Source organism: Anopheles bellator, chromosome 2, assembly GCF_943735745.2.
Source record: "Anopheles bellator chromosome 2, idAnoBellAS_SP24_06.2, whole genome shotgun sequence".
Lineage (NCBI taxonomy): Eukaryota > Metazoa > Arthropoda > Insecta > Diptera > Culicidae > Anopheles > Anopheles bellator.
Genome location: NC_071286.1, coordinates 14,147,020 through 14,172,201, shown reverse-complemented (window position 1 = coordinate 14,172,201; position 25,182 = coordinate 14,147,020). Strand labels below are relative to the sequence as shown.

The window sequence follows — 25,182 nt, the reverse complement described above, 5'->3', positions numbered from 1 at the left end:
CTAAGCACGATCGCCAAACCACCACCTCGCGTCGCGTCGTAGACCTCCCTTCAGGAGGCCTGGCTCTCGGTGGTGCTGCTACTGCTCATTAGTGAACTACTGATTCGTTGTACCGATGTCATGTTGTTTTTTCGGTGATATTTTACGGCGGAATTCCAACCCCCGGAGACCATCGCCGATATAGCACCACCTGTTTTTGGGGCAAAACGCGGCGGGCGGTGATTGGCGGGAATTGCATCTCAAATGTGAAGCCGCGGGTGTCGCACGCCCCGACGATCGTACGCCATACACAGCACACGGCGTAGTTCGACCCGAGCCCGACGAGTCACGATCGATTGCCAATTCCCATCTCATCGCATAAGTTATGATCACTTTTACGGCTCAGTTGGTCGCGACGGAATGCTCTTTTTTGGGCTGTCAAATCGCGTGACAGACGGCGGGTGACTGACTCCGCCCTATGTGAGATGGGACTACTACCCTTCGACCTGGTCCATCTAAAAAAACTAACAGACTCAGCAGACTCATAGGAAAAGGTTATAAACACACCAACCTCATCAAAAGAACAAACAAACCACTCTTCTCCCTAACAAAGCAAAAACTCCCCGAAACATAAGAACTCCTATGACTTGGAACGAGGGCACTACAAATAGACTGGACTTTGGAAATCCTCATCCCAAAAGAAAAATATCAGCATCAAATCTACCCAAATCCTAATCTGTATAAAATATCACAACCACAAACACATCTACATCATTGTGGTATCCACTCAGACACAGTGGATCGCGCAATCCAACTTCCTGAACACACTTTCATTTCTACAGCCGAAGCAATAGCCCTCAGTATTGCAGCTGAGAGGTACACGAGCGGGGATCAGTTGAACATTATCTTCACTAACTACGCAAGAGTCGTACAGGATGTGGAAAAGGGACCCATAACAGACACCTTTACACAATACTTAGAAAACACCCTGTCACAAAACACGACCCTCTGCTGGATCCCTGGTCACTCCGGAATCCAAGGAAATTCAACAGCCGACAACCTCGTTAATCAAGCCAGACTTCTAACCGATCCAATGCAAATAGCACCCTCTCGAAGGGATGCCTCTAGAATAACGAAAACATTGCCAACCACTGGGAACATGAATGGAATAAAAACCTCTGCTCCCTCAGATACATTAAAATCTCCATCCTCCCCTGGATGGACAACACCTCCAGCCAACATCAAAATGTCCTATCTCGGCTGAGGATAGGAGACACTAGACTAACACACTCACATCTAATAGGCAACTCCAGCAAGCCTTTATATCAGTTCTGTGGAGTCAACATTACCGTAGCCCACCTACTTCTGGACTGCTATATCTACTTCTCAGAACGATCAATTTGTAAAATAAACCAAGACATATCCCAAGTACTCTTCAACCACACTAACCAAGAGCGTAAATTTCCTCAGAAGAACCGGATTATACACTCACATCTAAATACTTTCCGATACTTCTACACACCAGTAACAACATCAAGTACCGACCACAACAGCCAACTAAGCTCTACGCTCAAAGTCTCTATAGTGATACAATAAGAATAAGGCGGCGGGTGAGTTAGAGCAGCAGCTCCTGAAAATTGGAACCTGTGAGTTGGAGCAGCACTGTTGGCAAGAAATCTCTTCCTCTGGTAAATTCCCAATAATGGCATAAATGGCACCGAACACAACTCGGATTCTCGGCACTCGGATTCTCAGATTACGTTCTTTCAAGTCCGGTGCCCGGTCTTTGCTCTCGTGATCGCTGCCACTAGGATCACCACCCAAAACAAGTTGGAATCCAAGGGCCAACCCTGCGCTGTACCAGGTTAAATGAAGCGCAAATTTGTACTTTGGGGAATAACTGTCTTGCACGGCCCCACACTCTGCCCAGCCCGAGTCTGACCCGAATGCACTAATTAAGTTCACATGTCGACCCGCCCAACCCGGCCGGTGATCGTCACTGCCCATCAGCGCATCGCACCTGATCATGTTTCACGTGGTGCCATCTGCACGTTGTGTCGTGTCCGGGCATATCCTAAAATTAGCCAAATGGTCGGCCATCACCATCTGCCTCGTTTTTTTTGCAAGGAGTCTGTGACTGTGTCGGCGTGTCCGTGTCCCAGGCTGGAGGATGTATACTCGGACCACGGTGGTGGCACCAGCGTGGCCGCAGTTCATCAATCATTCGTTCGCGCGGCAGGGGACTTCCTGATTTTTGTAAACACACAGTTACTTACTTGCCGTGTCCATTTCACCGCACGCCAACATTGTCGCTCTGGTGGTGGTCCCTCTCAGGCACTACACCAGAGTGCGGTGCATCGCCGACCGTTGGCTTCACCTAGTTTTCCACCAGTTCGTCGGCGTATACGGAATATTTCGGGGCGCGAAAATGTCTGAATGACATGGCCCCGTAGTTCGCTCGGTGGTCACCAGGCACACTCCGCGTGTTCCGTCCTCGTTGTCACTCGCCGCCTACAAATTACCACTTATCAATGTACCACGCTCCGAGGGCAGACCGTGTCGTGTAAAATGGTTCGGGCATCCTGGGAGCGATGTGTTCATCGCTGATTTTGTTTAATGATGTTTCGAAATGTGCTTCGCCGTAAGCGGCAATGTATTCCGTTGTGCGAGGAACCGATCGGAACAGAGCGAAGAGTATCGAAGGAGAGTATCGTTTCGAGCGTTTCGTTATTTTTATCGCCATCAGACAATTTTTGGGGGGCGAGGGTTTGGTATTTTCTACACCAATGTGCCGCCATACCGCCATTAGTTTGTGTAGAGTTCTTTTACGTGGAATTTGGTGGTACAAGAGCGCGCACGCCACCCGGCGGTGTCAATGTTAATCTTGTAGATTGATTTGAGCCACGCGCTACCTTAGCAAGATACAACAATATTCAACATTTGCACGCTTATTTTAATATAATCGAAATAAACAAAAAGAACAAACAATAAATAAACGATCTCGGTTAGGTATGAATTTTTGAATTTTGGAAATAAAATGCAAACGATCTCGAAAAAAAACGGATATCATGGTACGTCCTAGCCGCCGGCATCAGCGCACCTGGTGGCGACATTTTGGGGCAAATTTTTATGATTTATGTATGACGCACTATGACCCCTTTTTTTTGTAAATTCCTATCACAGATTGAGCAATGGTTTGTGGTTTTCTCTGCCAATCATCATCAACTGCCGGTGCTTCGCGGCGCGAATTACGTCGATGGCGCTGCAAACAATCGAAACATTAGTATGCCTCACTCTCAAACAAAAATGAAAATATTCAATTTCGGCGGGCGGCGTTCCATTGCATTTTAAGCCCCCGAACATAATGGTGGGCGACTCGCGGTGCCAGATAATTTTATCCAACAAAAGCAGCGCACATCAGCCCGCTGGCAACAGCATAATTTGGGGTTTGTTTCGGGGTCGGAAACATAATCCACCGGCGGTCCCAGCTGGCCAAAAACAAAGCTGCCCCTCCGAGCTGCCAATAGTTGTCCGCCTCGCTGTCTGATCTAGCCCACACCGTTGGTATCTGACGCTCGGTCTCCCTTCGGGTTCCCAACTGTTTTCTCTTTCCGCCGCACGATCGCGTAGCTCGTCGCTGATTTATGGGCGAAGGTTAGGCGCCGATCTAAGACCCGCGAGATCTGGGGCCCGCGCAAAAGTCGTGATCGTCGAAGTTGTGCCGTGTTGCGACTGCATTCTTTCCCGCCGAAGTCGGATTGGCTTCTCAGCAGCGTAGAGCACAATTCGCCGGTGCATAATTCGCACTCGGGCGGGGACCCGCACTGGAAAGGGAACAGCAACCCCCAGGCCGGAGGTTCTGCATCGCTTTGGCGGCTCTTAAAATGCACCTTGAAACAACCCCTCCATCGTGGCTAGTCCCTGTGGCTCTCGGGGGCCACCCAGTACGGCAGTAGTGGCGCGTTTTTGGAACCAACCGTGACGGGCGCGCTCACTTAGTCGTTGCAGTTAGTGGACGCTCGACGTACTTGGATCACACCCGGTCGCGTTACTAGACGGGCCGCCTGTAGTAGCCTTCAAAGGGCCCATCACTATCGGGTGCCGGAAACGGCCGAGCATCGTCGGGGCCGGGTGTGATGGAATGATCCTTAAACGGTGATTGGCAAAGCGAAGAAATAATGGTGATGAGCATCGATGGAATCTACGGTAGCCGCCGCTGTCGGTTTGCGCTAGAATCGTCCCGGTGTCAGTGCGGAAGTTGACTACGTGCGCAAACGAGTGTAGAGGTGGCCGTTGTTGCAGGTTCCCTGAGTTCCTTCAATGCAATCGAAATGATTTCGGTTCCAACCTTCTTCTGTACGCTGTAAGTATTCTTAGTATTTTCTTACGATCGTTCGATCGTCCTGATTCTAGTGCTCCCTCAACGCTGCTCTGTTTTTTTTTTGTAGGTTGGGCGCGATGATAGCTGCCTCAAGGCTCACGACCGGGGCCGTCGTGCGACAGTACACCTGCGACAACTACTTCCAATCCTGGTGCCAGCTGCACAACGTCACGATCCACATGGAAGCCGACATTCCGTCGTCGATGTTTCCCCGGGAGCGCCAGCTCGGTTTCGTCCACGGTACGATCGGGAACTTCTCGCACGCCTTCAACAATCAGCTGTTCAGGGCGGGCGTCCTGCGGCTGTTTGCCCGCGGGACCCACATCGAGCACCTCACGATGCCGAGCACGGTCGATCAGCTGTACCTGCGCGACAACGGTCTGCGCACGATCGAGATCGATCGCCGGACACGCTACACGCTGCGCTATCTGCGCGTGCAGATGAACAAACTGCGCACCGTGTCCCGGTTCGAGCACCTGACGCAGCTGCTCGAGCTTAATCTCTGCGACAATCAGCTCGAGGCCGTCCCGCTCGATACGTTCGCCACGATGACCAACCTGCGCCAGCTGATCCTGTGCGGCAATCACATCAAAACGCTGATTCCGGCGCTCCCGCAGCAAACGGTGGTCCAACTGCCCGCCCTGACACACCTCGATCTCGGTGGGAACTTTATCACCACGTTGCCCCTGCCCCGGTGGCACTTTCCGCTGCTGGTGAACCTGGGCGTGCGGGACAATCTGCTCACCGCGCTCGATAGCGGCTCGATCGTGGCACGCTTCCCGCGGCTTCGCATCTTCGACGCATCGGCCAACGCCCTAGACTGTCGGTCGTACCGTGAAGCGCTGCGAATCTTCGCCAACCGGTCCATCGTGCATCTGATCGATCGGCGGATGTGCGACGCCGTGGCCGATGATGCCGATGCCGAGGGAACCGACAGTGACAACACCACCACCGGAATCACGCCACGCAGCAACGGTAATGGCATGGGCGGACCGCCGTCGCCAACGCCGTCACCGGGGCAGGAAATTCGACACCTCAAAGAGCGCATCTTTCTGCAGCAGCGCACCATCCAGCGGCAGCGGATGGAAATCGAACAGCTGCGCGCCAACCTGACGACCCTGATGGAGCAGTTCGACCTGGTGGCGGGCCCTGCCAGGGCCCTTGATCCATTCTAGGGGGAGAGAGAGAAAGAGAGAGTGAAATATGGCCCTCTGGAGTGGATGTGCAGCGTATAAAATGTGGGCCACTGTGGTGAGGTGGCGTTACCTTCAAACCGCAGCTCGGTCCCGACACCATTTCAAACAGGGGGGGGCCAATAAATAGCACCCGTGAGAAGAAAAACACCTCATCGGGGACCTCGCAAAGTCGGACAGTGACAGACAAATTGTAATCACCATCTACAGGCACCTAGAACTGTGTGTATTTACAGTGGTCTTTATGGTGTCGATTGTTTGTGCAAACAACTTTCGGCTACGGTGATCATCCCGGCGGGTCCTTACGCTTCGTGGTAATTGATGTAACGCCGCGGCCTGTGAAGCGGGCGGCGTGACCCCGGCATGGTTTTGACATCGGTCGGCACGCGAAAGTCCGCGAACGAAACCCGCCCACGGTGCGCGAGATGATGAGGTGCTAAGAGACCGCTGGTGAAAAATGCACCTTGCACCGACCGATCGTGCCGCGCGACCCAATTGCGCAGATCAGCTTACGCGACATTATCATAAATTCATCATTCATCAGTCTGTCTTTGCACGTAACACACGAAGATCCGTTTCGATCGTTGAAGGGGGAAGCTGCTTGGTAGGCCAACGAAGGCAGCTGTAGGGTAAGGCCTGTTAGATGGGAAGGCTTCCTTTTCCGGTGGAAGGTCCGGTGGCACAGTCCAGAGGGAGCCCAGGCCGTTGACGTGCAAATATAATAAGTTGATCCTTAAGTCATATGAATAAGTTAGTTTAGGTGTAAACAATATAAAAGAACAAAAATCTAACTCAACAAGCAAAGGGCTTTACGATGTTCCTTTTTGCATTTATTTGTGACCCACCTACAGTGTGGACAATGTTTCACTATTTTCCGTGACACTCGGTTGGCAAAAAGTAAACACATCGGGGGTAGTTCTTCTTCCCTCACATTAATCGTCCTTTCAACGATCACTTCTCTGCGGGATCTGAGGTCCGCGCGAAGGGAACCGTTGCGCATTTGGCGGTCCAACTGAGCACATGATTAATGTTCCGCCACCCGTGAGTGGCCTCTCTCGGGTGCCCTTTGGCCTGCCGATCCATTAGCAGACGCCTACCCACCCATTGCCAACCACGACAACGAGCGGAATGCAACGGAGATGCGCACCGTGCACCGTCGCGATGTTTTGGGTGTCGCACCCGAGACCTCAGTGCCGCTAAATGGAACCCCACACCCGACCCGGTACTGCGTTTTCCGGTTACTTCCACTTGTCAGAGCCCACCCAAACGGGGTGACCCTGTTAATGTCGTTGACACCCTAAAAGGGAACCATCATCAATTGTGGGATGATATTTCTATTTTTCTCAATGTGATGGTTGATGGTTTCGGATATCCGCGCGCGACGCGTGCCATTTGCCGCGTGTGACCTTAAACTTTCCTCGGGACAGAAACAAATATTTATTCATTATAATTAAGCTCAACAACATAGCAATAGTTTATTAACTTACGAACTCGGCACATATCTTACTCCGTTGATGCAAAACTTTTTTTTTTTAAGGAAGTTCAATTAAACAGTATATAAAACGAATACGTATAGAAACAATCAATGAATCGATGTGGACTGTGTAAGTCTGTAAGTTCATTTGCAATGATGGAATTCTTATGATGCTCATTCTCACACGAGGATCTGAAATGACCGCCGATCTCTTTCAAAGAACCTCAACTTGATGATGATCAAGTTATGGCAACAGTCGTATACAATCGGGAATTTTCCACTCCATTGTTTCACACAATTCACAACCTTTCAACAACTCTGCTAGCTCGAAAAAAGAACTCCCTTCGCGATGCGGTAGCGGAAAGAATGTTTTGTCACTGGATGTCTGTCGCTACTTACAGTCTTTTCCACCCCGTCGGGGTTAATTCTTGAAAAGTTCGATTTAAAACAAAAATAACGTCCATAACCCTGCGCTATAGCTTATCGATTCACAGCCGTTGTGTTTGTCCAATTCAATGCACTGGAAAGTGTTCTTTGCCATTGGCGGGACGCGATATGTTCGCGATATATTGTCCGTCAGGTAATCAAGCACCATTTAAAATGTCATCAGTTCCCTCGGAAGTCGCATACTATCAGTGCTTTTTCCACGGAGCGAAAGTAAATGCTTCGCCACCCGATGTTGGACAGATTTTTGGTGATCACACAACACGTCTCCCGCATATCACGCGTGCTCTCTGTTACTGCTCATTGCGCCCCTCGTCGATGTCGTTGAATGGCAGGACTGTGTTTCCCGTGGGCGGCTTCCGGATTCGGTGTTCGCCCAGCTTCCAGCGTGTCCGAACTACGGCGGTGGGAGCATCGGCTGCCGGTGGTGCCGGTTTGCCTATTTCCCAAGCGTACAGCTTCCGCTTGACCACCGTCGGCATGTAATCTTCTGCATCCGGCGAGGCGGGCGGCGGACTGTGGGTCGGTGGATGGTGGACCACCATGCCGCTTGCGGACTTCGGGGGACGGATCCGTTCGTAGTGAATTTCGTAATCCTTGCCGACCAGTATGAAACCGTCGTCCACCGGCACGATGTGCGAGGCCCGCTCGAGGTAGTGGATATCGGTCATGTTGCGTATTTTGTCCATGTCTGCAAAGGAAACGGGAAAAGTAATGTGAAAAAAGTATTACTTTGGTAACAAGAAATGGAGCTGGTGGTGGGTTGCGACATTTTACAGTTATGCTAAGGACTATTAAAAAAGAAAAGAACGCAAAAAGCAGCTTATGAGCCTAATAAAAAAAATGCAAGTCTAAATATTTGTGGGGCGAGCAACGATGGAACTCAAATAACAAAAATACCATTCCAATGTTCCCACAGGTTTAAATGGAGAAACAATGTTTCACGTACATCAGAAGTGTCCCTCGATTAGGGCCAATGTTTTCTCAATCTACTGGCACAACGGCGAAAACACGACGGGGGACGGGATTAGATATAACTCAAGCACCCTCCCCGTTCGGTCACGTTACCGAGAGCCGGTTTCGATCGGTGTAAAATATGGTGCACGTCAATTATGCTTGTTTTATGTCACTCATCTGCCCGTTGATTGATTCCCTGCAGCAGTGCTCTCGCGTCTCGCTAGTGAATGATGCAAAAGGTCTTTGCAATTGCCCCTTGAATGAAGAGGACATTTTGTGCGCTGTGACACCGTGCACAGTACTATGGACATCATCAGTGCGCTGCTAATGCCAAGGGCACCGGTTCTAGAAGCAATCCCACTGACTTATTTCCTTCTATTGTGAGCTGCCCTTGACTATGCGCGTGTTGATTTGTTAGTATCGAGCGTAAGGTGGGTGTGTGTTTAATGAAGGTGGAATCGCATTTTATTAAGAAGTCCGCGCTGCTCAAGTGTCGCTGGTGTCCAATGTTTACTATTTTGTTTGTCAACAACCGCATTAACAGGTTGTTGTTCGTATTGTTGTCGGTTTATCAGTTGATCCACAAAATTGGGTCGATCTAACGCTTTGAGCAAGCGAATCGGCGAGTCATGAGGATAACAGTTACTGGGCTCTATTTATATTCATTGTTCTTTGAACACATCTTAGACATAACTTCATCTGTCGAGCACACTTTTATCATTTATTAGCATGATGAGGTTTTAACATGAACCTCGTTACGATAATTTTTGTACTTTAGATCAACCATTCTGATTCTGATTGCTAACGTAATGTGATCGTATGCCAACTAGACATATTGGACCACACATTTGAACCGGAAGCGGTTAGCGTGCATAATCAAAAGTTGTAGGCACTACGTAATGACGGAATTCGAGGAAATGGAATTCGTTTACTCAGAGCGATGTTGCTATAACATTCTCATTTCGGCATTCCTAATCCTGTTCGCGGTCTATTACTTCTCCCCGTGCCTCCCGTCGCGGTCGGCCGTGTACATTAAAATTTGAAAGCCCTGCGTGCGACGGCAATGCAAAAATTGTGCAAAACATTTTGCTTCATGTCCATTCATCACTCACAACCGCCATCATCGCGAACGCCCGCCGTCTTTTTTTCTGTCTCAGTTTTGCCGCCCTCTAATGAACCTCATCGAGTGCTGACATCCTGCCAACCGGCGTTGTGTTGTGGTGGTTCCAGCCCCGTCCCCGGCCGCCGCCGTGTTGGTCACTCGCGAACCCTTACGGCCCCCTAAGGCCTAAGACCAGTCCCAAGAAACCGCCGCTTGCGGGTAAATTGAGTATCAAGAAGTCCACCAACGGCGCGGGGTCCAATTAAGAGACGCTCGCTGACCGACGGTTCATCCGTCTTTCGAAAACGACGACGGTCTTCGAGATGCGGACCGGCAGGAGACGGGGCAGGCCGGCCGCGTCCGTTGTTTATCATGCCGTGGGAAATTATTTGCGCCTGTCATACGCGGTCAGGCGAAGATCGTATCACGGCTCGCCGCCTCCGGTGCACTTGTGATCTGCCGGGGTTTCTCTGCCTTCGCTACCACCGACCAGAGAGGGTCCTCTGTCCACCGCAATTGGATCAACTGCCATTTCACCGTGCGAAGCTGGGCGAGGCTCGAAACTCGGTGCCTTTAGGCAAAACATTCATCGGGTTCGGTGATTGTAGTGTGAGATTTTTCTTCGCGTGAAATTTCACATTTTTTTTTTGTTCTTAGAGTTCCGTTTGATTTATGTGGACCGCTCAGAGTAGATTAGCGGAGTGATTAGAGAGGGATATTACCTCACGGATCCGTGTGTGACCCACGCTCCCAGCGTGTGGATGTTGTGTCATTGATTTCAAAACTTTTTCAACATTCGAGGCGGGTTCGTTAGACTATAAATTATTCTTTGTTCTTCTAAATCCCGAAGCTCAAGACGGAGCGATCTGCGAGGTGTGGTCATGAAATCTCGTTGGGGCTGCAACTCAAATACTTCTCAATCATTTCGACGCACACTAGACAGGATCGTAGTGATTTAGGTAACGATCGTAGCATTGTTTTTGTTTTGAAATAAGTCATTAGTGTTCATAATTTGAGTGATCAAAAAAGGATCTCCCCTACGAAGGTGTCGATTCAACCGGTTGCGATGGCAACGCAGCCCCAGAGCTAGCCGAGCACTATGGGGGAAAGGCGATCATAAACCTATCTTTAAAAAAATTAGGATTTTAGTTCTATTTTCTTACAATATTTAAGTTATCTATGACCAATAAAAATTTTAAACCTGCTTCTAGCCTTCAGTTTTTAGTTGCGTAGATTCCGAGAATTTATATGCCAAAGTAGAAAGAGTAATAAAGATTACTCTTCAAAACCAACTTTTACCAGCTTCTTTATCGCGATCAGTTCTATCGATCAGCACTAAGTAATTAAGCAAAACTACTCCGGGGGTATGTGCCGTAGTCCGTCCAACAATCAATACACATGCAAAGAGTTTAAATTAAATTTAGTAAAAATTTATTAAATTTAGTAAAAATATGACCAAAGTTCGCAGATTCTGCTTAAAACCCAGTTATTATGTGAAACTATCCAAATGAAACTGCCTATACGAATTCGACGAGCTGAGAAAATAAAAAAATCAATTAGGACCGTGCAGCGCCATCTGTACGTCAAAAGCACAGGATTTCATTGGGTTTCCATACAACGGGCCCGAACGATTAAAAAAGCATGATCCTGGCAAATCGTGTTTACTAACCACCTCAAAGCAATCCTGTAGCTCCGATGCGGATTAAGTGCAATAGAAGCGGTCCCTAATGGAGAAAGGTTAAAGAGAGTGCGCCACGCAGGTTCTTTGCTGCGAGAATAACGGAACTCCCTCATCCACCGCAGGCACAATAGTAGTAAACCTACGACTAGCACGTTTGTTGCCGTATGAGTCGCGCCCAGTCATCGCTCATTTAAGGCCCCCCACAGTTTCGATGGATGCGGCGGTTCCAGTTTCTCTGCTGATGGGGGATGCTGACGGCATTGCGCAACATCCGGCACACTGGCATGGTAAGGGAAGGCGGACTAACATCTTTTCAGACCTTAAAAACAACGCGCTTCACACACCTCAAGGTTAAGGGAACGAAACTTGCCGGATCCGCTGGGGATAACGAAACGCCAAAAACATAAACAACCCTTTGTCTGATTAAGACGAACGTGGAACGTCGGGAGATATGCTTCGAAAACGAACGATGCTGGATAAAGCGGCCCGTACACAGCGCTTATCGGTGATAAATGTGGGTCTTTTATTAAAGTTGCGGGAATTTACTACGCGGTTCGAAACATAGCATTCGAGATATCTAATCGTTCCCCGGTTTTTTCAGTGGCGATAAAATCAAATGCGGGCAGGAATGGAAAAAAGGCATAAGAAAACGAAACGGTTAAGTGTTACGAAACGAAGCGAATCACGAATTGTTTTCTACTTCCAGTCGACACGCTTTTCACGCGCGAATGTTATGTTTGAGCGCAGGCTCACACAGTGTGATCGTACGAATGCGCTTTCACATGAGAGAAACGATCGTGTTTCTTGTTACTTCGCACCACCCCAAAAAGCTTCACTAAGAGGAGGGAAACTCAGCATCCAATCCGAAACGCTTGCCGGAATGGGGATGCAGTGTGTAAGATTAAGTGTATGCAGTGTTTTTGGCTCATTGAATCCCAAATCTCAAAGCCGGAACCACAGCACTTGCACGGTGGTCACGGTGGAATTACGTGTATCCCAAGTTGGGGCCTTTGTTTGAATATTTCTGCGAAATGTGTGAAGGTGGCGGCCTCACTCTCCGTCAACTTCCTGCGCCTCTCGATGGTGGTGTGTCGCGGCAACGATTCGAACTCCCCATCATAAATTTGTTGTCGTCGTTGTCCCCGCTTTGTGCACTCTCACACGACCACAAGTAGCAATGGGTATTGTTTAGTCATCACTTAGCAATCGCGACCTACTGGAAATCAAGAGCGAATCAGCCCCGGCAACGATAACGAGCGAAGGTGTGCAGTAATCGATAGTAATTCCATACTCCGACTGCTCGCGGCGATGGGTATTGGTGGCAGCAGGCACCCCTCCCGTGAGTGCGGCCCCCATTCGTCTTCCCCATCGCCTTGAACAACAAATATGGCGCCCTCGGTGACACGATGTTGCTGCTGCGCTCTGCTCTACCGCCCCCCGGGACTTACCACGCACCACGAAGTACCAATAGTTGATGTCGCCCAGCTCAGTGTACCGCGCGGCGCCCCGTCGCTCGATCTCGTTCCACAGCCGCGCCCGCTCGTGACGCAGGCTGAGCACGTACGCGAAGAACCCCACCACGAAGGTTAGGAAAAGGGCGACCACGAGCAGAAACAGTTTCGTCGTCGCGTTCAGCACCATCTCACTGATTGTCGTTGTGGTGGTGGTGGTGAAGGAGTATCCCACAAAACTGGGACCACAAATTATGATCGACTTCCGTTCGGCCCACAACACAACGATCGCGCCACGACCTTTTGTTTTCAATTACCGACCGACGACACCTGGCGTAGGAAACGCGGCCACGGCGTTGGTGGAGCGCGCGCGTATGCTTTGCGGCACATTTCTATCAAGGACACTGTTTTCTCCCAGCCCAGCCCACCGGCGATAGAAAGAAGGAAGCGATCTTCCGGAGCTCTTCCAAACTGCACCAGAAGTGAACTGGCTGGTTCTTGCTTGCCACACTCTCACTCACTCACTGCAGCGCAACCATATCTTGGGTGGTTGCTTGCGTAAATTTGCTCCACACTTTGCCGGGTCCGTTTGCGTTTTAATCGCGCGCAGCATAATTAGTGTGCGTGTGGGTTTGTTTAATTTTATTTGTTTTTTTTTCTCGTCGATGCTTGGGGTTATGTTTCCGATTGTATACATACACCCGCGCGCGGCCGCTTTATTTAGGTTCACGTTCCCGTTCCCGTATCCTAAAATAGAGCGGCATCGGTTTGTGTGCTGCACTGTTGTTTGTGAAAACCGCGGTGCGTGCGATCGATCGATCGTTTGTCTGTCACCGTGTCACGCTTCGTGAACTCCGTTTCGCGTTTACGCGACGCGCACGGCCAAGTGCTCGATTCCGATTTCCGAATACAACTACTGGCCGCTGGCCGGGAAATGGGCTCTGCAAGCTATCATCTGCGGATCACAGAAGAACCCAACCCCCTCCCAACCCCACCCCGACACAGAGGACACATACACACGCGCATTGCGATCATACGAAGATCGGTTCCCGCGAACACATACGCAAAGTGCGCCGGATGAAAACAAACTCGCGCGCGTATTTAGGACACAGTGTACCGTTGCGTTTGTGGTGGTTTGTACTCCGCATACCGGTGGCCCACATAACGCCGGCGAAAGGGCTGCGCAAGACGTTAGGGGAGAACGGAGCGAAATGGACGGTTGGGTTTTTACTGAGATATTATCGTTTTTAGATGTTTGTTTTACGTCGCTTTCAATAGGGGAGGGCAAGAAACCCGCATTCGAATTCTAACATAGCGACCAACCGATACGATTCTCCGTTGGAAACAATGACCTGAAATTCCTGACGCCGCGCCCCCAAGATCGACCGGATCGCTGTAATGTGAACCAGGTGTTTGGCTGCCGCGGAGACGATCCGAGGCCCCTTTTTGTGGCGAATTTTCGGTCTGTGGCTATCGCGCCGTTAGAGAACGGCGCAAATGCTGTACCGTTAGGAGGTTCCGCTGCCTTTCGACAGGTAGTGCTTCCCGCAACTTTCTCCTCTATTTGAGCCGGGGCTGGTACGTTTCGTGGATTTTGTATTTTTTTTATATTATATCGAAAGCGCTTCATTTGGGCTTAACGATTGGAGGATGCTTTGAAGGTTTCTCAATGATTAATGTAGGAGGCAGCAAAATAAATAAAATCTATCATTCTTCCACCCCAAACGGGAACGGCCTTCGGAAGGGACGCAACGAGTTAGCTTCTTCTGAAATATGGCACCATGTTCAGCGGTGCCGGATAGTTCCGTAGCCAGGTGGGCCCAACGTGTTGCTGGCCGGTGTTGCCATCCGTCCACGATCCTCTCGGAAGGTAGATATCCCGGGCTCGGGCATTCTCTACGATTACGGGCGCGGCGATTAGATCGTCGCCAAGGAGAAACTCTGCGGAAAGGACGAAAGCGAAGCGTTCATATTGTGGCGTGCCCCGATGAAAACTCAGTCGTTGCGACTCTGCTACTTACGATCGTAGATTTTCTGTGCCGTCTCGTCGGTCGGATCGATCCACCAGAGCGGTGGATTGACGGGCTGGCCCTCGGAAACGGCGAGCGCGAAACGCTCCATGATCGCCGGAGTCAGCGAACGGTGGAGTTCCGTCATGGCGAGCGCAATAGTGATCGTTTCCCGGTCAAAGTCCCACGGTACGTACGAGTACTGTACGCTCGGCATAAAGACGTTTGCCTGCAGCCAGCGAACGAAAAGCTCCTTCGAAGGCGGCTGGTTGTCGTACCCATTGCCACCGACCATATCGGGCAGCACGAGCGGATAACCGTTCAGGTTCAGCTGCAACAGTGTCGTAATGAGCGTCGGGAGCCCATTGTTCCAGCCCCAGTTCGAGTCCTTGTCGATCATGCGAACAAACACCGGCAGATCCTGTGTGGCCTGTGCCGACCGCACTTCGACCAGATCCCCGAAGGCGGCCACCGTGCGAATGTAATCGCCCACTATCTGGCCGGGGCGTCGTTTCAACGGCCCATTCAGCACCGGATCCGGCGGAGTCCAACTGCTTTCGCCCGCATCGAACTTGAAGCTATCGATTCCGGACTCCTGCAGGATGCCGCGCAACCGTGCGCTGAACCATTCGCGTACCTCTTCCTTCGTAAAATCGACGTACGCGGCCTGACCTTTGCCACTGTTCCACCACTCGGTGTCGGTGCTTCCGGTCCAGTCGGCCACGAGAAAACCACGCCGCTTCGCCTCCGAGTACCACGGTTCGCAGCCCTTGTTAATGAACGGATGAATCCACAACGTGACCCGCTCGAACCCGGCCGCCTTGATTGCCGCTACGGTGGCGCGAATGTCGGGAAACTTGGTACGATTGAAAGTGAGCGCACCGTAACACTGCTCCCAATCGTCATCCAGCTCGTACTGCCCCCGGAACCCATTGGATATGATTTCTCCGGCAAACCGTCTGACGACCGCGTCATCGACATCCCGCTTGTAGCGTGCCCACGTTGACCAGATCGGCTCGGCCACCATCGATTGGGCCGGATGATCCGACGGGCGACCAAGCACCCCACGGACCGCACCCATATGAGCCACCTTCGCATCGGTGGCCACTCCGATCGTATAGCGGAAATCGTAGTTCGAACCGTGCGTATCGTACGGAGCGCGGGCCGCCACCTCCAGACACAGGTAGCCCGGTTGGCCGAAGTGCTGGTCAGCAAACAGGGGCGCCCACTGGTCAACGAACAGAAATGACCCGAGCGCATTCAGCCAGTACCGATCGCCGATCGCACTGTTGTCCGCCTCCTTCGAGAGCATACTGTAGCGGTCAAAGTGGAGCTTCTGCACTGGCCAGTACTGACGCTTCTGCTGGGGTCCACCGTACCACTGCGTACCGAGTAGATTCACGCAGTCCACAAGGGACACGGCCCGCGGCACATCGCTGCGCACGACCGAGAACTGAGACAGGTCCGAGCGATCAGCATCGCGCGCCAGTTCCAGAACCGTCCCGTCGGCCGCGGTAAGCGTGAAACCGGTGGCCGTTTCGGTGTACTGGGCCGCGGGCGACAGGTTGGCGCTGAGCCGTATTTGTTGCACCAGCCGCCCGGTGTGGGTAACGCGCAGTTCACGGGTTTGCAGATTTACGTTGACCACGGTTGGGGCTTCGTTGAACGAAAGGCTGTATTCTGACTGGCCGTGGGACGGCCATGGGAGAAGCGATATCACTAGCGCGACCACGAACGACCTGACAGTGGCCATCCTAACGGGGGTGTAGCACTGTGTAGCACAAGAAAACCGAATAACTTCCTGCCGGGCAACGAGGGAAGTCCGCACTTAAATAGCCAATCACTATCAGTGGCCGCGAGGCTCCATTATTTATATTCCCCCGTCGGGTTTGGAGTGTGCTGGTCAATATTTTGTTGTTAAACGCCGATATCAGTCGCTTTTTCGCGGCAAACCCGTTGAACTGATAAGCGCAACAATAATGCTTCCGTTACGAAAGTTTCCTCACTCACATTAGGCCATCAATGGGCAGTTTGCAAGAAAGTACTCATTTTGCCTTTGCGACTTCCGTAAAAAAGGCAATTTTCAGCATAATTATCATAACAATCTAACTGTTTATTGAACAACATAATCACAGTACAATTTATTGTCGCGTTACATAGCAATTTAGATCTAATTGTTACAAAAAGTCAGTCTTATCGGAATCAGGAAAACCATGAACAGGCATATGAATTAGTTTGCTTGTGGAGGTATCTAAAATAAGTAAATAGATGCACGACTTCTTCATCGGCCATATCCCGACGAATGCGTCGGCGGTTTTCGAGCAGACGGCTTCTTGGGTCGAGTCACCAACGACGAGGTCTGGTGGTACGGAGTGCGGCACACGGCCAGCTCCTGCCGCAGCTGATGTAACTCCCGTGTCTGCTTCGCCCACTGCTGCTTGTAGTACGCCTTCGATTGTGCGACATCCTCGAGCGTCCGGCGCAGGTCCGCCTCCTCCTTGCTGCGCGCTTCCCGTTCGTCATCCAGCTCGGCCTGCAGCATCCGATTCCTCTCCAGCAACTGCTGCTGTTGGAACGTTTGTTCGGCCGATTGTTCCTGCAGCTCGAGGCACTGTTTGCGTGTCGCGTCGATGTGACATTCCGCCTCACGCTGTAATCGAAGGGCTTGCGCCCGTATCGCCGACAGCTGGCGCTGAAACTGCTGCTCGATCTGCTCTATCCGTGCCGTGTGTGGTGTGCGAGAGTCCAGCGTCTTGCGTCGTGCCTCTTCCAGACTCTTGGCCAGCGTGTCTGCGTATGCTAACCGTTCGGCCAGGAACTGTTCGTCCGTTGCTTGTTTCGCCTTCCAGTCCCGTGTGAGAGATTCCAAATGTTTTAGCTCTTTTTCGCGCAGTTCCTCCAAAAATCGATCGCGTTCCTTACGCATCCACTCTTTCTGCTCCTCGAGCAGATAGTAGGCAATGGTTTCATCGAACGGTACTGAGCGGGAGGCCGAATGATGACAAGTCGGTAATGACGACGAAGGCTTCGGCACCGAATCGTACCGCAGTTGGCTGTTGTAGTTGAGGCCCACCTCTTCCAGAGAGCATGTAACGGTTGCAATGGCCACACTTTCGCCGGCATCGTTTACCAGCACCACCACACCGGAAGGTTGCTTCTCTCGTGTACCGACCAAGAGGCTCCCGTTGTCGAGCCAGGCGAATCCGTGCAGACCGTGCGGTCCGTTCAGTGTCAGTTTCGAAGGTTCGCACCCGATGGTGGTTACCATCTGATCGGGAAGGGTGGAGAAGAGCAGCTTTAAAGCGACACCACCAAAGTCAACCTGGTACGACGGAGTGATTGCGCCGGGTAGCAACTCTAGCACGAGCCTCGTGAACGGTGTATCTCCCTTTGGATGCTGCAGCGTAAGTTGCCACATGCCAGGAGAAGGGTTGATGTTGAACTGGACACTTTCTACGGTGACCGAAAACGCAAACGTACGCCGTATGTCTCGCAGATCCTGCTCGGACGTCAGCAAGATCGTGTCGATATCGATCTTCTCCTGTTTTTCCGAAGGTGCTTTGAACTCCTGTCTTCGATGCAATTCCGGAACGCTTTTGGTCACGTTCATAGTGTACGAAACGGTCTCAATTTCATCCGCCTCATTGGTTACCGCTTTGCCTCCTTCTGTTTTTACACTGTCCCCCGTCGCTGGACGATTGTCGCATCCCAGAAATCGTAATGAAATTTTGCACTTCAGTGACGCCTCTGTGAGGTACTCCTCGGCGCCCCGATCACCAGATTGCTCCGACACTGGGCGATCGCTCGGAAGGATGGGGAAGTTGCCTTCCGCCACAAGTGTATCTTTCTCTTCGAACATTTGCATGCTTTTTCCGTGTAGAAAATTGACAAAATCAATCGTAGTACTGCCGATGGTGGACATGCCTGTGGGAATCGCTTCGACACCTTCGGAGCCTTCGCGAAGCACATCGACCCTAATCTTTAGCGCATCTTGAAAAAAGCTCGCCAAAGCGATTAGGGAACTGCGCAGATGGATGGATATTTTCTCCTGCACAACGAACACGGCCGACCCAGGGTCCTTGCGCTCTGCGTGGGGAGAGTAATGATCGCCCAGCAGTTGGTAGCGCAGGTGGAATGTGTCTAGATCCTTGGCAAGGCGATCCAAGTGTCGGCCATACTTCAGCACAATTTCCAGCAGAAAGAGATCGGTATCGGTTGACCGCTGACCGACTTGTAGTAGGCCCCGATCTTCGAGCAATTCAACCGCTCCAGGAAGCTGAGCTACGTCGGGATTGGCGAAGATGGTCGTACGTTGGCGTTCCTCGCTCAGATCATCGGTAGCGCTTGATGAATCCTCGGTCTGGAGGTAGCGGGAATCCGTTACCATCACCAGCAGCTGCAGTTCTGGCTTCTGCCGTCTCCAGCGTTCGCTTTCGATCCCAATCAACCGGTACCAGCGGGGTTGAAGTTGCCTGGCTCTTGCCAACGTTACAACCGAGACGGACCGCAACGGAATGACGACACAGCCGATAAGAAACCGCTGGCCATCGGGATGCGTTTCGTAGCAATCGAGCTTTATCGGTTGGTTGGACATTTTCATGCGCTTCACCGAGATCCGGTCACAGGTCCACACGATGCTCGAGTTGAACGAAGCAGAACCACCTCCGGGCGTTATAGGCCTGCGGCTGACTGCGTTGAGGGTGGTGTGATCAAGCGATGCCACCAGGGCTATTTTACGGGCCGGCTTGTCCTGATTGAACCGTATTCCTTTGTACAGAGAAAGAGGTCAGTAAGTTGAGCGCATCCTTCTTTAGTCCACGGTGCTGCGGTATTTGATTACCTTGAATAATTTTCAAGAAGATGATCTGCTCCTCCTCGTTGTTTGGCGCTTGTCTATTTTCCATTTTATTCTGGCGTAGCTCACGTTTGATAGCGTTCGTTTGAAAATTAAACTCATTCAACCGCAACAGTTTGCTTTGATGTGGCAAACACCGAAATGCAAACCGTCGTTGCACAAACCCTAAAAAAGATGAAAAGATGTAAACAAAGCGACCGTTTGAAATTGACAGTACGCTTGGGAGGATGACGGAGAAGATACACTGTTAATTGTAATACTTCTTATGCAAGGACTATCTATGTCCGTGTTGGGACATTTAGTTGGGGAGAATTATGTTCTCTCGATTGAACGATTAAACAATAGTGAGCCTACCACGATTGTGTATTAACCTTTACCGAAACAATTTTCATTTCGTTTGTTATTAATTTCTGTGTACAATCTACACCCTCTGCTCGAATCGCACAAGTGAGTTCCCTTCGGCCGGGAAGCGGTTGCAAATGCCAAGCCTACGCACACATAAATAATTGATGAACATACTCGAATTGGGAGTTTTTTAATGTTGGATGAAAGAGAAGACGACGAATGCGAGTCGGTTCAATACGTTTGCTATCGCCAACTTGTGCTGTTGACAATTCAGAATAAACAAACGGATGTGTCGGATCCGTTTAATGAGTAAAGTAGTTTGTCGACCCTTGCCGTATTGTCACAGCTAGTGCATTAAGCATACCGGAAAAGAGATTTATGTGTGTTTCGGTACACCGCTGGCGAAGGACAGTTCGCAATGTAACGGGATCTGATGGCATCGCGGCAGCAAGATCGGTCGCTGGTGTTACTCAAATAGTGTCAGCTGTGCCGTGAAAGTAAAGTGTCGCAGTCGCAGATTCTATGCGTACATTTCATGTCCAGAGTTTATCGCGTAAAATTGCATCGCTAAACAATACGTTCCTTGGAGCAGGTGAGTGCTTTGTGTGGGTGTACAATTGGGCCACACGCACACACCCACACCGAGAGCTGTCAAATCGCGCTGCGCGTCGCTTTTCGAGCAGTGCCAAGCTCCGCCATTGCAACCTTTCGAGCTGCTGGTGCAACGTTTCGAGCACATTGCTGGCGTGCTGCTGGAAAGCTGGCAGTCGTACACATACGAACGCAAGCAGGCAGGCAGATCGAGGCAATCCGTGAAGCCGTGCGGTTGTCGTTCGCGTGTCGTGTCGAGTGCGAGAGAGGAAAATTTCGATTGAACCGTGCGCGAAGCTCGTTTCAAGGCGCGTTCCGATAATCAGTGGTGCGTGCGTTGGTTCAGCGCCCTCAGGAGTGCTTTCGAGATCGAAGGTAAAACGGGCACAGCTGCAGGATGTAGCCTTTGCTTTCGATTTGTAATCGTGTGAAAATGTGACCAGTGCATGCACCGAACGTGTACCCATGCTAATGGGGGGCAATTATAGTTCGCTTCGTAGCATTGCGCATCCGGATAAATGGCACCGTTTTGCACCTAGAACCAGGCTGCTTGCCGGAAGTAATGAAGTTCTTCGCCATTTTTTCTGCTCCGGCGATAGAATTTTCCCAGTGCCTTTCGTTGGCATGGAGTCTCTGATTGGCCATTGTGGCGCTGCTGCTTTTGCCCTTTACTCGACGGCAAAGCTGTTAGTGGTTCGAAACTAGCGAATGGTGTGCAAGGCGACCTGGGTTCGGGTGGAAATATTTTCGCTACATTGCGTGAAGGTAGCAGGTAGTGTGCAGAAAAAGATTGGGCAAAGAGTTGGTTTACCGTACTCCTAGAGTGTGAATGTGTGTGAGCTCAACTGAAGATCGGCCGCTTTGCAAAGAAGGCTGTGAAAATCTAGACGAGCTGGTTTGGTGTGAGCGAGAGAAGGCATGCTTTCTGCCGTTGGTGGAAAAGAGGACGAAGATATGCACTGTGTATGAGTGCGTAAATCGAGCAAACTGCTGGCAGCTCAAAATGACAGGTCGAACCGCAAAAAGTCGGGCACGAATTCGAGCAACTTAGTGCGGCACTCAGCCAAGGCGAGATTCGAGTGTGTGCGTGAACGAATTGCAGGAGGTGTGGTGATTTGCTGCTGGCAGACAGCTTGAACTGAAGATTCCGTGGAGGCAATTTTCCGAACCGAGAATAATGCGCTGACCGACGATTCCTGGAATCGTGTCGTTCTCCAGGAAGTATTTAACATCCGGGGCCCAATGCAGAATTATTGGTAAAACGAATGAGATCAACAGGAAGCATGGCTGCCTGCGATTGGTGAATCCATCAATGGAGCTTGGCGACCCGTCAGCATCATCATCATCATCGCGGCATAGTGAGCAAAGAATGGTAAGTTTCATCAATAAACTACCTTGTCGGGCGCACACACCAAGTAAAAGCTTCACCAACATCCGGCGGCAGCAGAGTGTGCGTCGATGATCTTTTTATTGGCCCCTGCTTTCTGGGGGCACGGAATCGCGACGCGTCTATCGACGGCGGCAGCAGCCGCGGTACCATTTATGGTACACACGGTATGATACATAAAAATTAAAGCAACATAAAAAATTGCCCACCAAAAAACGATACGACGGCGAGACCACTCCAGAGCGTGCAGAGAAATAGAAGCCCCCTAAGAACGTTCATTTAGCCGGTGGACCACGACCGGCCAGCCGGGTGTGGGGGTTTTCGAAGTTTCTTCGATGGGTTTTCGGAAACGTGACTCATCGCCGAGACTCCACACGCCATTCCCCAACCCCGATCTGTGGGGTCTTTTTTGCACATAAAGCTGTTTTTTTTGCTGATTCGCCTTTCTACTGATGAGAGCAACACGGTGCTGATCGTATCATTTTGTAGTCGCACAGTTAATACTTGAGCAACGGTTTTCCGGTCGGGAATTTGCGGGGGTCCACGGTCAACAAACATAACTCTGCTATTCTTGATCTTAATTCTTTCTTTTTAGTTCTTCGAGTGATGGGCTTAAAGGTCCTTTTTTCTCTTCGGTTTAGGTCCATGCGAAATGCGGTCCATGGACCTTTCCGGGGTCTGTAAGACGGCAACAGTTCCTAAAACAGATCAAATCTAATCTTGGCTAAACAGTTTACAACTCTTTCATGACAGTTGTTTCTTCAACTGGCGATTTATATTAACTGCACACTTTCCATTGCACGAATTCAACCCCTGATGTGGGTCAAAAGAAATTTCTGCTGTTCAAATATTTTCTGTTCCTCGTCCTGCGTGTGTGTTGTATGTTCGGGACAGCCTCTCGGGCGGCCTCACTAGCCAAACGGGTTCCTGTTACCGTTTTCTGTCGATCGCTGCCGATGGAACACGTTTCCCCGCGAAACTAATAGCAAATAGAGGGAAAACTGGCAAAAAAGAATATATCTCGCGCGAAGAAGTCGGGCCAGTGTGAGGTGTGCGCCAATTGCCGCTGTCTGATGACGCCCTACGAACGCAACACACGGTGGGCTTTGCAGCGAAGAAAGCGCATATTTTTCTTTAGTTATTAGTTTAATTTTTGGGTGGATCAGTGAGTTCATAGGCCATTCCACAAATTCCACAAATCGTCTTAAATCAATCGCAAGCGTCTTCGTATGATTAGCCGTGTTAAAAAACACGGCGGCGGTACGCATTTTTTTCCTGGAAACGATCGACTATTTTATTCTATTTTTCCTGGAAACGATCGACAATGGAGGATGGCCACTAGCAGATCCATCCGCCGCCCCATAAGGTTACCTTGCATTGCGCACCAACACCTGTTGGTGGTGGTGTCTTTGTTTACGCTTTCGCATTTCGTTTGCGCCGTTGGTCAGCCACTGTTTCGCCACGGGGTGCTGCAGCAGGTGGTGGCCAAAGAAATGTTGCTCCACCTGACCATCATCATCGCGAGTCCAGTTGCTCGCTGCGCCCGTCCAAGTTGGTAATCGTAAAAACTGTGCCGAGAAAGATAACTGAAAAAAAAACGCGTCACAACCACCAAGGTGATAACCGAGTGCTCCGGGCAAGCAGGTAATGGGTCGGCCAGCGCGGTTAGAGCGGTGCTGGGCACAAGTGCAAGGCGTAAGGTTCCGTTATCAGCTGGTGGCGGGCCAGGTGATAGATTAGAGTGTACCGTTCAAGGCGTAACGTGTAAATTGTAGGGCACTTTTTCTACGCGCCCTTACCGAGTTGGCTCTTTCGTCCGGCTGGCATATCTACAAATCTTTTCAAAACAAGGCTAATTAAAGACCTTTGCGAACATTTTATCCACGACACACTGGCCATGTGTGTGTGCTGGACAGAAAAATAATAACTTTCTGTGCGGGGCACGTAATTATCAGCTGCCGGCCGGGCCGGCCCGGACCGGCTTTTCTTGATGATTAAGTTCAATCGTTTAATCATTTTGCCGGCTAAATTATTTTTTTTTTGTATCCATTGGACCACACCAGTATCGCATCGCGGCGGCGATAAGCGTGCTCCGAGTGTTAAGTCAGTGATTTGTCTTCCAAGAGCGACCGACAAGAAGAGGCTCCATAGATCGTTGTCACTGCAGACGGAAGCAGGTAGACCAGTGTACCGGAATTACCACCCATTCGTTCGATAAGAGGGCTCACGGTCATGCTCCTTGCTTTTCCTCCTGCTTGGCAAACAATGCTTTTTATCACGTCGTCGTTATCACGTTTGGTCCTGTGCGGACAGTGTGGAACCGTGCGACAAGTGCGTGAGCCAACATCGAGGGGGGGGGGACCCTAGCACAACCAGTTGTTGGTTGCGCTTAAAAGAATAAAAATGATGCATCTAACGTTAGTGGGGCCCATTAAATCTGTCTCTTGGCAACAATCCAGAAGAGGAACCAAACTGAGCTGTCTGAATTTAGTTTCGTTATCCATGATTTTCAAGACCAAAGAGGGGGGCATGTGTGAGAAGCATCTTGCGGATTTCAAGATGATTCGACCTAAAGGTCATTTGGGTAATTGCCCTCCAAACCGTCACGAATGGGAGCTTTATCGAAGGAGAGACTTAGAATGAAGGTCGTGCCGCCAACGTATAAAGTCCAACTCACGTTGCTTCAATCAGAAGATCAATCATTGTTGTTAAACAATGATGTATCGAAAATGCTCAAGAAGCGACAATTAGTTTGATTTAACTTTTGGGATGCTTTATGAACATCACCGTTGTCTGTCCCCTTTTCATTGCCAATGTCAGTCTGATTCGCAGCCCGCGCCCGATCGGTGTGGACGGCTATGAATAGGACGTTTCTGCGATCGGCCACTCCTTCCGCCGGCAAAGGAAGAGGCCTCTTCTTGAACCGATTACGCAATTTGATACGCATGCGTCCTCCTCAGTACGCCACAACACCATCCCAGGGTGTGAAGCTGATGAGAGGTGTCCGTCCGTCCGTCTGAGAGGGGTTTGTTTGTTTGGTGTCACGGTGATTGAGTTTGTGTTGTTGTTGCACGCTTTTGAGACGGAGTGACAGAGGCAGAGCGAACTGATCTTTTCGTGTGCAGTCTGCGTGAACGGGTAATTTTGATATGGCGCTTGTTAACGTCGTCTTCGATGGCGGCGCACATGACCTAAGGTCGGGCGTATGTTTGTTTACCGTTTCTCTAACATAATGTTGTTCAGCTTCGTTTGGCTTCGGTGACCCCTACGGAGGGCGATCAATATCGGTTTCACGGATCGTTTTGTGTGTCCACATATTTATCGGATCGTAGT

The 25,182-nt window shown here is 50.6% G+C and overlaps 4 protein-coding genes across 4 annotated transcripts; 1 reads left to right on the top strand and 3 right to left on the bottom strand.

Moving 5' to 3' along the window:
* The first annotated feature begins 4,310 nt into the window (after positions 1-4,310).
* On the top strand, positions 4,311-5,535 carry LOC131207040 (uncharacterized). The gene is made up of 2 exons (XM_058199648.1): positions 4,311-4,342; positions 4,428-5,535. The coding sequence occupies exons 1-2, from the start codon at positions 4,311-4,313 to the stop codon at positions 5,533-5,535; spliced, it is 1,140 nt and encodes a 379-aa protein (XP_058055631.1).
* A 1,514-nt stretch (positions 5,536-7,049) lies between these two features.
* On the bottom strand, positions 7,050-13,530 carry LOC131210191 (uncharacterized). Its single transcript, XM_058203401.1, has 2 exons — positions 12,660-13,530; positions 7,050-8,162 (listed from the first exon to the last, which is right to left on the bottom strand). The coding sequence occupies exons 1-2, from the start codon at positions 12,850-12,852 to the stop codon at positions 7,765-7,767; spliced, it is 591 nt and encodes a 196-aa protein (XP_058059384.1). The 5' UTR covers positions 12,853-13,530; the 3' UTR covers positions 7,050-7,764.
* A 725-nt stretch (positions 13,531-14,255) lies between these two features.
* Positions 14,256-16,464, bottom strand: LOC131208467 (myogenesis-regulating glycosidase). Its single transcript, XM_058201232.1, has 2 exons — positions 14,684-16,464; positions 14,256-14,603 (listed from the first exon to the last, which is right to left on the bottom strand). Exons 1-2 carry the CDS (start codon positions 16,422-16,424, stop codon positions 14,419-14,421), a joined length of 1,926 nt encoding a protein of 641 aa, XP_058057215.1. The 5' UTR covers positions 16,425-16,464; the 3' UTR covers positions 14,256-14,418.
* A 488-nt stretch (positions 16,465-16,952) lies between these two features.
* On the bottom strand, positions 16,953-19,583 carry LOC131207039 (uncharacterized). The gene is made up of 2 exons (XM_058199646.1): positions 19,512-19,583; positions 16,953-19,438 (listed from the first exon to the last, which is right to left on the bottom strand). The coding sequence occupies exons 1-2, from the start codon at positions 19,573-19,575 to the stop codon at positions 16,953-16,955; spliced, it is 2,550 nt and encodes an 849-aa protein (XP_058055629.1). The 5' UTR covers positions 19,576-19,583.
* Between the last annotated feature and the right edge of the window lie 5,599 nt (positions 19,584-25,182).

Excerpts from the sequence above, each read along its gene's own strand:
- LOC131207040 (XM_058199648.1), top strand. The coding sequence starts at position 4,311 with ATGATTTCGGTTCCAACCTTCTTCTGTACGCT. Across the intron at positions 4,343-4,427 it reads CCAACCTTCTTCTGTACGCT|GTTGGGCGCGATGATAGCTG; the intron begins GTAAGTATTCTT and ends TTTTTTTTGTAG.
- LOC131210191 (XM_058203401.1), bottom strand. The coding sequence starts at position 12,852 with ATGGTGCTGAACGCGACGACGAAACTGTTTCTGCTCGTGGTCGCCCTT. Across the intron at positions 8,163-12,659 it reads TTGGTACTTCGTGGTGCGTG|ACATGGACAAAATACGCAAC; the intron begins GTAAGTCCCGGG and ends TTTCCTTTGCAG.
- LOC131208467 (XM_058201232.1), bottom strand. The coding sequence starts at position 16,424 with ATGGCCACTGTCAGGTCGTTCGTGGTCGCGCTAGTGATATCGCTTCTC. Across the intron at positions 14,604-14,683 it reads GGCACAGAAAATCTACGATC|AGTTTCTCCTTGGCGACGAT; the intron begins GTAAGTAGCAGA and ends TCCTTTCCGCAG.
- LOC131207039 (XM_058199646.1), bottom strand. The coding sequence starts at position 19,575 with ATGGAAAATAGACAAGCGCCAAACAACGAGGAGGAGCAGATCATCTTC. Across the intron at positions 19,439-19,511 it reads CTTCTTGAAAATTATTCAAG|GAATACGGTTCAATCAGGAC; the intron begins GTAATCAAATAC and ends CTCTGTACAAAG.